The sequence below is a fragment of the Anoplopoma fimbria genome, chromosome 14, assembly GCF_027596085.1.
Source record: "Anoplopoma fimbria isolate UVic2021 breed Golden Eagle Sablefish chromosome 14, Afim_UVic_2022, whole genome shotgun sequence".
NCBI lineage: Eukaryota > Metazoa > Chordata > Actinopteri > Perciformes > Anoplopomatidae > Anoplopoma > Anoplopoma fimbria.
In genome coordinates, this window is record NC_072462.1 from 865,698 (window position 1) to 878,375 (window position 12,678).

General features: G+C 41.1%; 2 protein-coding genes across 3 annotated transcripts in view; one reads left to right on the forward strand and one right to left on the reverse strand.

Annotated features, from left to right (window-relative positions):
• The first annotated feature begins 329 nt into the window (after window positions 1-329).
• Window positions 330-2,790, forward strand: rnf224 (ring finger protein 224). The gene is made up of 2 exons (XM_054613009.1): window positions 330-473; window positions 2,455-2,790. Exons 1-2 carry the CDS (start codon window positions 330-332, stop codon window positions 2,788-2,790), a joined length of 480 nt encoding a protein of 159 aa, XP_054468984.1.
• Window positions 2,791-3,096: 306 nt separating this feature from the next.
• The window catches only part of pisd (phosphatidylserine decarboxylase), a 16,100-nt gene continuing 6,518 nt past the window's right edge, over window positions 3,097-12,678 (reverse strand). The window contains exons 2-8 of one of the 2 annotated variants that reach the window (XM_054612729.1): window positions 10,982-11,126; window positions 6,836-6,970; window positions 6,274-6,375; window positions 5,319-5,442; window positions 4,773-4,916; window positions 4,524-4,684; window positions 3,097-4,004 (exon numbers count right to left, since the gene is read on the reverse strand). In XM_054612729.1, the coding sequence (XP_054468704.1) occupies window positions 3,735-4,004; window positions 4,524-4,684; window positions 4,773-4,916; window positions 5,319-5,442; window positions 6,274-6,375; window positions 6,836-6,970; window positions 10,982-11,126 (1,081 nt within the window). In that variant the 3' untranslated portion in view covers window positions 3,097-3,734. The remainder of the gene's footprint in view (window positions 4,005-4,523; window positions 4,685-4,772; window positions 4,917-5,318; window positions 5,443-6,273; window positions 6,376-6,835; window positions 6,971-10,981; window positions 11,127-12,678) is intronic. The other variant, XM_054612730.1, reaches the window with a different exon arrangement.

Genomic DNA, 12,678 nt, shown 5'->3' on the forward strand with positions numbered 1-12,678 from the left:
CTTTAGGCTAAACACGCGGTTAGAGAGTACTCTTCCTCCTTACCTCAGAGTCGGCCATGTTGTTTTTGTAAATCCCGCTGCTTTGAAGTATTTATGTAAAAATAAAATAAAATAAAATAAAATAAAATAAAATAAAATAAAATAAAATAAAATAAAATAAAATACAAATAATACCTAAAATAATTATTAACATTTTTTTTCTCCCCGTCTATAAGAACAAAATGTCGGACGACAGAAAAGAAGAAGAGGAGGAGGAAGAGGAAGAGGAGGAGGAAGTGACCTGTCAGCCCCTCCCCCCTCCTCCATCCTCCGTTGCCGTGGAGACGATGATGTCACTGAGGAGGCAGGACCTGGTGTGCATCGTGTGCTTCGGCAGCTATGACCTGGCCACACGGTTGCCGCGGCGACTTCACTGTGGCCACGCCTTCTGCCAGGCCTGTCTGAAGAGACTGGACACGGTCATCAACGAACAGGTGAGCGGTGACATCGACGCTCACCTGAGCCGCTGTTATTGGGTTTAACTGGTTAAACACTATATTGAAAGGAGTTGAAGTGGAAATCAATTAAGTTTATTAAATAGTAAAACTCTGAAAGCAGTCGGAGTAAATTATGTTTGAAAAGTTGACGTTGTGGAAGTTAGAATAGTTGAAAAATATATTTTTGTTGTTAAAAGGTGTAAACTTAAGATCTGAAAGCAGTTGAAGTGTCAAAGTGTGAGTTTTTTTGTTTATTTGTTTGTTTGTTTATTGTGGATCCCCATTAGTTGTCGCAGAAGCGGCAGACTAGTCTTCCTGGGGTCCAATTAAAATCAGAACATACAAACAATTAATCATCACTCAAATACAGTAAAAGTAGTGACAAAACTACAAATACATAGCAACAGTCAAACAAACAAACATAATTCATTGAGCGCCAAGCCAAGTCAGAGTCCCGAGTTCATATTTAACATAAATAAAAATAGGATTTAATTTGCCTCTTGAATTCCCTCTTCACAGGTATAACACGAATGTGCGAAGGGAGTATATTCCACAAAGAAATGGACCTATAGAAGGATGTCCTCCTCATTGCATTACTCCTACAGTGTGGGAGCACAACTAGCCCTGCTGTTGCAGATCTAGTACCGTATGAATGAGCATCAGAGCAAAAAACAATTTCATTAAAAAGAGCTCTAGGAACATGAGTGGAAATTACATTCTTAATAAATATCAAGGACCTAATGGATAACCTATCAAGAGCTTTAGGCCACTTGAGATCAGAATGCATCTGATCTACATTTGATCTGTAAGATCTAGCAAGGGCAAGTCTAGCAGCCCGGTTTTGTACAGTTTGTAGTTTGCTTAGGTCAGTCTTAGAGGCAGAGGCCCAAATAACAGAACAATAGTCGAGATGGCATAATACTAATGTTTGAACAACCTGTCTCCGTAAAGTAGCTGGTAAGTAGGTGGCACATTTCCGGACCGTAGCAATGCTCCTACTCATCTTGGCAACTATCTGCCTAACATGATCAGTCCAGGACAGAGTGTTACAAATAGAAAGTCCCAGAAGCTTTAACTTGCTCTCCTGCTTGACTGGCTGACTAGAAATCTGCAGATCAAGCATAGGCTGACTGGCTACATTATGCCGAGATCCAAAGACAATGCTGACAGTTTTTGATAGATTTAAAACAAGTCTATTTGCAGTAACCCAATTGACCACTGCTTTCAGATCTTGTGACAGAACGGACTTAAGTTTACAGCATGAAGATGCAGAATAGTACAGTGTAGAATCGTCAGCGTATAAACAGTAGCTGGTATGTGAAATGTTCTAAATGGAAGCAGATCAACAAAAGGACAGCAAATGAAAGCAGCTGACGTGAGTAGTACAAATCGTGGCGATATCAGTTGAAGTGGAAGAACTGAAGACAGTTGAAGTGTGAACACTGAGCAGTTAAACCGTCAGTTCAGTAGTAAAGGATGTCAAAGTTTAAGCCTTAAGAGTAGTTGGGATGTGAGATGTGAACAATGAAAGCTGATCAAGGAAAAATATAAGAAATTAAAGGAGTTGAAGTGTCAGTTGAAGTTTAATCTAAAACCTTTAAGTTAGAATAAAGTTAAATGTTTTTAAAGTAAAAACGAGTGAAACACTGTAAACAGTTCAAGTTTCAGCTGAAGTTCAAGCATTGAAAGGAGTTGAAGTGGAAATCCTGAATGAAAATGTGCCACTTCAAGTTTATGTGGGTTGAAGTGTTAAACTCCTAAAACAGTTAATGTTGTATGAGAAGCAGAAGTTAGAAGAGTTGAAGATAATTTCTTTGTTGTTGTTAAAGGGTGTTAACTTGAGATCTGAAAGCAGTTGAAGTGTAAATTAAAACATCTGACACTTATAAGAACAAATAAAAAAAACCCACTAAAATTAAATTAAACGTGTTTTAAAAAACAAAGAGTTAACTACAGTTCCCATGACCCCCCCCCCCAGGTCTGGATCCCGTGTCCTCAGTGTCGACAGAACACGCCCCGGCCCAGAGGAGGAGCGGCCGGTCTGGACTTGGACTTGGCCTCCTTCCTGGGCGTGAAGGCCCAGCAGACCTGCACCTCCTCCTGCTCCCTCTCCTCCTGGAGCTCGGGGCGCAGGGAGGGGACGCCGGCGGGGGACATGGCCCAGGACGGGAAGCTTTGGCTGGGGAAGGAGGTCACGGACGACGGCTGGTCACACGGAGGGCTGGCCGAGCCGCGCTTCCATCGCTACGGAAACTGCTGCCCGCCGCCGTCCTATTGGCTGTGCTGCTTGTTCTGCTGCCCGGGGCGGGGCTAAGACCGACCAATGAGAGGGCTCCCTTTACTTCTCCCTTTGTATTCTTATGAGTGGTGTTATAAAAACTATTTATTTAAATAAACATGTTAATGATGTTCATAATTAGCTTAGAAACTAAAAGAAAACTGAAAAACAACAAGAGAACTTCTACTAAATATGTAAATTATTGTATATCAATAAAGATGTATCAAAAGTAAAAGTACTCATAACAAGTTAACAAGTTTAATCAAAATGTGTACATGAGTACTGATATTTATATATAATATTATATACATTTTATTCTAAGAAGAATAAAGACAACTCTGCTGAGAAAGAAATATTTATTCATAATTACATATTTTACAAAAAGTATAGAAGCTGAACTAATTAAAAGAGTTAGCATTCAGGATGGGTAATCAGAATTAATTAACATTATTGTTTCTTTTCGTCCAATCACAGGCTTCCTGTTTAGTTTCAACCAATGACTGTGCGAGCTAGCTGATGCTAACAGCTCCGACAGCTCTGATTGGTTCAAAACAGAAAACAGAATTGACCTTTTCAACAGCATGTGAACAATAAAGCTTCAGACATTCAAACTGTTTCGGCGGACGGATGAAGGTTTTATTTCACTTTAACAGAATGTTTGACTGAATATTTAGTTTGTTAAATGTGATGTGAATGTTTAAGTTTTTTTGTTTTTGGTGATTTTAAAGGAATATTTGTTTGTTAGTTCAGTTTCTGGAAGAGCGACATATAGGCAGAAAAAAAGACAGCGCTTTGGCAATCAACCCCCCCCCAACGAGGTACAAGGCATTCTGGGAGTCAGAGTCCTCTTTATGTCCTCCACAGGTTTTTTGCTACCGAGAAAAAACCCCACAATGCCATACTCTTGGTATAAGTCTTTCATCGGACGCCAGCAGTTCCTCATCATCAGGCTCCTCCCTCTGAGTACACAGCTCAGCCAATCAGAGGCTGCCGAGGCCCTCCCCCACTCTGATTCGCTGTCCAGCCTTCAGGTTGAAGCTGAAGTCTTTCGGAGCCTCGAACAGCAGAACGATGGTGGAGCCGAGGTTGAACTCGCCCACCGCCGCCCCCTTCTGTAAGACCACGCCCTCGCCCTCAGTCGGGGCCACGCCCCCTTCACCTGCCACCTTAAACACCTGGTCGTCGTCGGCGACGTAGCTGCGGTCGTGGAAGGAGCCTTTACTGTAGCGAGGAGCGTTGGTCTGAAGCTCCTGAGGACGGAACACAAAAACTGTTAAAACTAACGAGCATAAAAAAAAATTATGTAATTAATTTATTTAATTAACGGACTGATCGTTACGTAACAACACATCCAATTAAGATAAAATAAATCAATTCATGTTACCCCTAAAAAATATTTAATATGTTGTTAAATGATTTTAATAATAATACAATATAAAGAAATGTAAAAAATAGTAAATACATGCAACACCATACAAATTATAAGAACTATAAGAATATAAAAACTACATTTAACATTTCCAAAATATTAATATACATTTAAATTATGAAAACTACATATCATAAGAAATATATAAATACTGTATTAACAAAGTAAGTTCATTACTATAGATACAACCCTCTTTATTTACGTTAACTTCCAAAAACTGATAAATACATAAATAAAAATAAACAATACAAAATATAAGAACAGAAATAATAGAAAAGAATCTAAAGGGCTTAAACAGAACATTCTATTAAAGTACAGATAGTAAAATCTAAAGTCTCACCTGGTCAAAGTAAACCCTGATGGAGCCGACGTTTGTGGCTCCAACCGCCGTTAACGAGAAGAAGCCGTGCTGCCATTGGCCGGTGAGCGCCACACGCTCGTTAAGGCAGAAGAGCTCTTTGACCAATCGGGCCACGCCAGGGTTCACGGACAATAATGAGCCTAACGAGGAGAGAGAGAGGGGGGGTGAGAGGTGAGGGAAGGTCAAGGGCAGAATGGTAAAACGCTAAAACCAGGAACAGCCTCTCACCTGGGAAGTGACGGCGAAGCTCCACCTTCCAGTCCGTCGGCGAATGGAAACAGTGGTAGTCACCTGGAGCCAGGTAGACCACGACGTGGAACAGGTCGTTATCAGGAGACGACAGGAGGAGGTCCCTGAAGGACGACGAGGACTCTAAAGAGAGAGAGAGGAGTCAGTCTTTAACGGGATGTGGACCCAACAAGTCCTACAGAACTGACAAGAACAAGTCCCAAATGTAAACCAACAAGTCCAAAATCAAGACCAGAAAGTCCCAAGTTTAAACCAACAAGTTAACAGCAGCCATGTTGGTTGTTCATGTTCATAATAATAAGTTTGGGGGAGTGGCTTTGGAGGGAGATCAGTGTTGATGAACGTTGGAGCTAATGCTGCTAACTGCTATCACTGGAAAGAGTCGTCAACACTGAGCTGGTTTTTAAAATCTATCGTATTCCTGCTTGTTTCTCCAATGTTGCAATGTTTAATTCAGTAAATCTACACAAATAATATTAACGTGACAGATTTGACAAGAAGTAGTGGAGGGGGCGTGGTCTTTACCGTTGCCCCGCCTCTTCTGTGGACCCAAGAAGTTCTCCAGACTGTAGGTGACCCCCTTCACCTGCTCCACCTCTGAGTTCTTTACTTGACCGAAGTGGAGGATCTTCCCATCAGCGGGAGAGATCTGACAGAAAAGAGACAAAAATCAAACCTGTCCAGTAACAAAAAACAAACATTCACCTTTTATAACCAAAAACGACAGAACAGGAAGTTTTCAGGTCTTACTCTGAATGGATCATCTTCAGAGTAAAACATGCCACATGTTGATGTTCTTCAGGTTTTAGGATCATTCTTTGGACATGTTTACAGCTCATTCACTATATGAGTCTCAACAGATGTTTCACTTTGATAAAAAACGGATTTAAGATCCTGATGTTCCACTTTTACATATTTAGACATAATGAACGAAATGTTAGGACATCGACCCGACAAAAACAGAAGAGAACGACGTCGACGTGGGATTCACTGGTGATTGTTTTATGTTAATCTGAATATGAACGGCTGCATTTAAATATTAATATTAGTGGAAAATTGATCTTCATTAGACATGTAAACAGATTATTAGGAATATTGTCTTTTTGGGGCAAAAACTGGAATATTTGGTGCATGTAAACGTAGTCAGTGTGTCTGAGCTGAAGCCTGATGAGTAAAAACACTCCATAGAGAATTATTTATAAGGTAAATGTAATCTAAAAAAAAAAAAAGGTGATAAAATATTCAAAGTTTCAGCCACAAGAAGTAGAAAAAATTTAATAAATTCCAGAAAAGTAAAAGAGAAGAACAGGGGGGTAAAACCAAGAAAACTGAAAACTGTAACAGCAGATCAAACTTCTAATATTTTGTCTTTTGTGTCCAAAACAAGTAACAATAGAAAGAAACAACAAACTAAAGATAGGAAAGAGAAACACAAGAGGAGGAGGAGGAGGAAGAAGAGGAGGAGGAGGGGGAGTTTTACCAGACAAGAGTTGGCGCAGAGCGGTCGGACTGCAGGTTTGAGACGTCGACGGAAAAATTCACCCAGATTCCTGTAGTGATGTAAATCCTCCACCGCTGCCTCCTATTGGTCGAGAGAGAGAGAGAGAGAGAGAGAGAGAGAGAGAGAGAAAAAGAGAGATAATCATAAAGAGAAAAATTATGTTTAAAGATGAGGATAAAATTCAAAATAGTCAAAAATTCCATTTTTGAGATACAATTGTGAAACAAGACTTCATCTACCATGAACTAAAACATTATTTTTTTCTTTAACAATGGAGATTTATTTAGTGAGTTTTTGCTCAATTTTTGATAAATAAAAAATCTGGCAGTCTGAAGATGCAACGTAACAAAGTTTGGGAAATGTAGGAGGAGATTCGGTTAATTAGTTTCACACTTTTTAAGAAAAACAGAATGATGGGCTGAATAATAATTCCTGCCGGCTCAAAGCATCTGAACATCTCCGCTAACTAAAACCTACGTTTTGGGGGAAGTTGCAGAATGGAAGCACGTAAGACTGAATCGTTTTGATTCGTTAGTCTCACCTGCATATTGACCCCGAAGGTCCAGATGTAGAGGGAGAAGACCGGCTTTCGGAGCCATGTGGGGAGGTCCACCCCGTTCATTCGGCCCCAGGCCCGAGAGAGGATGCGAGTCGGGAAGGAGCGGTACAACGCCACCTGCAGCACCAAACGGGAAACTACATGTTAAATATTAAATCTTTTATTGTCATATTAGAGTAGTCTGTTCAAGGAAATTCAACTGTTGTAGAAAGTGAAGGAGGTGGTGAAAGAGGAGAGAAAGTCTGAAAGGAGAAGAAATATGAGGAGAAAAGAGAGGAGATAGATTTTAGAATGAGGATTATAAAGACGAGGTGGAATAAGAAAAAGTAGAAAAGAAAACAAGAGAGAAAAATAAGTAAATAATAAAAGAGGAAAACAAAGAAAAAGAGGAGGCGAAAGTGGGTCCAAGATGAGAAACAGAAGTGAAAGAGAAGGTGAAGATTAGAGATTTGTTGACATCATGTTTCAGTTATTTCATTTCATGTTTTTTCTTTTATCCTCTGATCGAAGCAGTAGACTGGTAAACTGTAAAACATATTTTAGTGTCACTTCTCTCTCAGGTATGATGAACATTGACTACAACACAGTCACTGTACACCTTCTACAGCAGTCACTGTACACCTTCTACAGCAGTCACTGTACACCTTCTACAGCAGTCACTGTACACCTTCTACAGCAGTCACTGTACATCTTCTATAGCAGAGTCACTGTACACCTTCTACAGCAGAGTCACTGTACACCTTCTACAGCAGAGTCACTGTACACCTTCTACAGCAGTCACTGTACACCTTCTTCAGTCACTGTCACACCTCACTGTACTTTTCTACAGCAGTCACTGTACACCTTCTACTTCAGAGTCACTGTACACCTTCTACAGCAGAGTCACTGTACACCTTCTACAGCAGAGTCACTGTACACCTTCTACAGCAGAGTCACTGTACACCTTCTACAGCAGTCACTGTACACCTTCTACTTCAGAGTCACTGTACACCTTCTACTTCAGAGTCACTGTACACCTTCTACAGCAGAGTCACTGTACACCTTCTACTTCAGAGTCACTGTACACCTTCTACTTGAGAGTCACAGTACACCTTCTACTTCAGAGTCACTGTACACCTTCTACAGTAGTCACAGTACACCTTCTACTTCAGAGTCACTGTACACCTTCAACTTCAGAGTCACTGTACACCTTCTACAGTTGAGTCACTGTACACCTTCTACTTCAGAATCACTGAACACCTTCTACAGCAGAGTCGCTGTATACCTTCTACAACAGAGTCACTGTACACCTTCTACAACACAGTCACTGTACACCTTCTACTTCAGAGTCACTGTACACCTTCTACTTCAGAGTCACTGTACACCTTCTACAGCAGAGTCACTGTACACCTTCTACTTCAGAGTCACTGTACACCTTCTACAGCAGTCACTGTACACCTTCTACTTCAGAGTCACTGTACACCTTCTACAACAGAGTCACTGTACACCTTCTACAACACAGTCACTGTACACCTTCTACTTCAGAGTCACTGTACACCTTCTACTTCAGAGTCACTGTACACCTTCTACAGCAGAGTCACTGTACACCTTCTACTTCAGAGTCACTGTACACCTTCTACAGCAGTCACTGTACACCTTCTACTTCAGAGTCACTGTACACCTTCTACAGCAGAGTCACTGTACACCTTCTACAGCAGTGTCACTGTACACCTTCTACAGCAGTGTCACTGTACACCTTCTACAGCAGTCATTGTACACCTTCAGAGTCACTTACACCTTCTACTTCAGAGTCACTGTACACCTTCTACTTCAGAGTCACTGTACACCTTCTACAGCAGAGTCACTGTACACCTTCTACAGCAGTCACTGTACACATTCTACAGCAGAGTCACTGTACACCTTCTACTTCAGAGTCACTGTACACCTTCTACTTGAGAGTCACAGTACACCTTCTACTTCAGAGTCACTGTACACCTTCTACAGTAGAGTCACAGTACACCTTCTACTTCAGAGTCACTGTACACCTTCAACTTCAGAGTCACTGTACACCTTCTACAGTTGAGTCACTGTACACCTTCTACTTCAGAGTCACTGAACACCTTCTACAGTTGAGTCACTGAACACCTTCTACAGCAGAGTCGCTGTACACCTTCTACTTCAGAGTCATTGTACACCTTCTACAACAGAGTCACTGTACACCTTCTACTTCAGAGTCACTGTACACCTTCTACAACAGAGTCACTGTACACCTTCTACAACACAGTCACTGTACACCTTCTACTTCAGAGTCACTGTACACCTTCTACAACAGAGTCACTGTACACCTTCTACAACACAGTCACTGTACACCTTCTACTTCAGAGTCACTGTACACCTTCTACAACAGAGTCACTGTACATCTTCTACAGCAGCCACTGTACATCTTCTACAGCAGAGTCACTGTACACCTTCTACAGCAGAGTCACTGTACACCTTCTACTTCAGAGTCACTGTACACCTTCTACAGCAGTCACTGTACACCTTCTACTTCAGAGTCACTGTACACCTTCTACAACAGAGTCACTGTACACCTTCTACAGCAGAGTCACTGTAAACATTCTATAACAGAGTCACTGTAAACCTTCTATAACAGAGTCACTGTACACCTTCTACTTCAGAGTCACCGTACACCTTCTACTTCAGAGTCACTGTACACCTTCTACAGTAGAGTCACTGTACACCTTCTACAGCAGGGTCACTGTACACCTTCTACAGCAGAGTCACTGTACACCTTCTACAGTAGAGTCACTGTACACCTACTTCAGAGTCACTGTACACCTTCTACTTCAGAGTCACTGTACACCTTCTACAGCAGAGTCACTGTATACCTTCTACAACAGTCACTGTACACCTTCTACTTCAGAGTCATTGTACACCTTCTACAAAAAAGTCACTGTACACCTTCTACTTCAGAGTCACTGTACACCTTCTACAACAGTCACTGCACATCTTCTACAGCAGTCACTGAACACCTTCTACTTCAGTCACTGCACACCTTCGACAACACAGTCACTGTACACCTTCTACAACAGAGTCACTGTACATCTTCTACAGCAGAGTCACTGTAAACATTCTATAACAGAGTCACTGTAAACCTTCTATAACAGTCACTGTACACCTTCTACTTCAGAGTCACCGTACACCTTCTACTTCAGAGTCACTGTACACCTTCTACAGTAGAGTCACTGTACACCTACTTCAGAGTCACTGTACACCTTCTACTTCAGTCACTGTACACCTTCTACAAAATAGTCACTGTACACCTTCTACTTCAGAGTCACTGTACACATTCTACAAAATAGTCACTGTAAACCTTCTACTTCAGAGTCACAGTACACCTTCTACTTCAGTCACTGTACACCTTCTACTGTAGAGTCACCGTACATCTTCTACTTCAAAGACACTGTTCACCTTCTACAGTAGTCACTGTACACCTACTTCAGAGTCACTGTACACCTTCTACAGCAGGGTCACTGTACACCTTCTACAGCAGTCACTGTACACCTTTTACTTCAGAGTCACTGTACACCTACTTCAAAGTCACTGTACACCTTCTACTTCAGAGTCACTGTACACCTTCTACAGTAGAGTCACTGTACACCTTCTACAACAGAGTCACTGTATACCTTCTACAACAGAGTCACTGTTCACTTTAGGTAGTGAACAGAGTACCTAAGCAGGTAGTGTAAGGCGAACATGAGCAAAATAATTCTAATACTGATATATCATTTGATATATGGCTAGCCACCTCGCTAACTCGACATAGCAACGCTAAAACCTCTTTGACAAGACAATTGTTTTTTCTATGCAGTAAAAACCCTGTAGTGCACAATGTCCTTTAGCAGGTAGTGTAGATGCTTGAATATTACAGAGGCTTCTGATCTAATATTAACAGAGAAATATTATTTATAGATGCTTTAAAGAGGAGAAAATGCAAAGACAAAAAACATTTTTAAAAAAAGTTGAGACAAGAAGTAAAATACAAAAACTAACCCAAAAAAAAGTAGAAATGAAGAAACGAATATAGTAGTTTCTGTCCCTCCCCTTTTCCCTTCGTCCAATGAGAAGCCAGCAAGCCGCCGCTCTTACCCGCTTAGCCAATGGCCGCAGAGCGCTGACTGACAAGACGTAGCAGAGGAAGGCGATTGGCCGACGGCGCCACGGAATTGGCCGAGAAACACTGCCACTGAACACGCTCAGACGGCGACGGAGAATCAAACGAGGCACCTGGAGCCTATGATGAGATTTAACGAGGTTTAATGATATGTAGGGAGATTTAATGAGATGTAGTTAGATTTAGTAATAATTTAATTAGATGTAATGAGATGTAATGGTTTAATTAGATGTAATGGTTTAATTAGATGTAATGAGATGTAATGAGATGTAATGAGATGTAGTGAGATGTAGTGAGATGTAATGAGATGTAGTGAGATGTAGTGAGATGTAATGAGATGTAGTGAGATGTAGTGAGAGTGTGAGGGAGGTAGAGGGACAACAGGAGACACGAGGAGGAGGTGAAGGAACAGGGAGATAAAAAATAAAAACGGATAAAATTATCAAAGAAATAAGGAAATGAGGAAAATGAAAACAGAGAAGTAAAAAGGCCAGAAGGAAAAATAAGAGAATGACTTCTATTAAAAAAAAAGATAAAGAACCAAACAATTATTTTGTGTCGTTTTCTTCCTGATCTGTAACCTGATTGGCTGCCATCATTGGCTGACTCATTCAAAGTGTGTCTGTTGTTACGGAACATGTGATTGGCTAAAAACTTTTTAAAGGACAATTCCAAAGGTTTTTCGACAAATTTGAATTTCAATTGTTTCCAAATTGCAACGGGATTAGTAGGTCTTTACCGGTGGTGCATTCAGGTTCAGACGAGAAGGTCTGACAACAAAACTCTGAGCTCTTCGCTGTCACTTTTATAACCAGCCGTCCAATCACAGTGGAGGAGGGGCGGGACAACTAGCCTACCACAAAGATCTGTTTAATTATGATCGTGTATCAATTCTTCTGAATTTGATCAATATGACGATACTCTTCAAGATGTTTCCTCGCTCACAAAATCTCATGAAGCAAACGGACTCCTCTTCATCCAGATCAATATTATAGTTCCGTATCATAGCAACCCGACGCAACCAAAAACAGATCCAGGATCAAATGGGAAAAAAAAGAGCTGCTCTCAAACGCTGCCAGCTGGGACGAAACGTTAGAATATCTTCAGCTTGTGTTAAACAAATACCTTATTTCAGACATCTAACCAAAAACACATAAAAAAGAACACTTTGAGTTTGAGACGAGGGAACAGGAAGTGAAGAAATGCTGACTCATGTCTGCAGCTCTCTATTCAGCTGCATGTTTAGGGAAATGACCGGCAGGAAGTGAAGTTGTAAAAAATCCTGAATGGTCCTTATATATCTGAGGAGAATTTAACTTTCAGGTGGTTTTTACACAGAGTCGAGCTTGTGAGGTCACATGATTGATGAATCGAGTCTCAGCTGACACCTCAGAAAACTGAGAAAAAAGTCAAACTGTTTTAAAAGGGTGAAAGGAAACAGGAGGATGAGAAAGTGAAAGAAACAAAGACAAAATAAATATAGAGAGAAAGGAGGTGAAAACATGGAGAACTAAAAACACAGGTGGGGTGGACAGGTGTGGAAGGGGCGGGGCTTGTGTGTGTATGTGTGTGTGTGTGTGTGTGTGTGTGGTGTGTGTGGAGAGCGGGGTGAGGAGGAGGAGGAGGAGCGGAGCTAGCGCTGCACACATTTGCTGAGCTAAAGTAAAGCTAG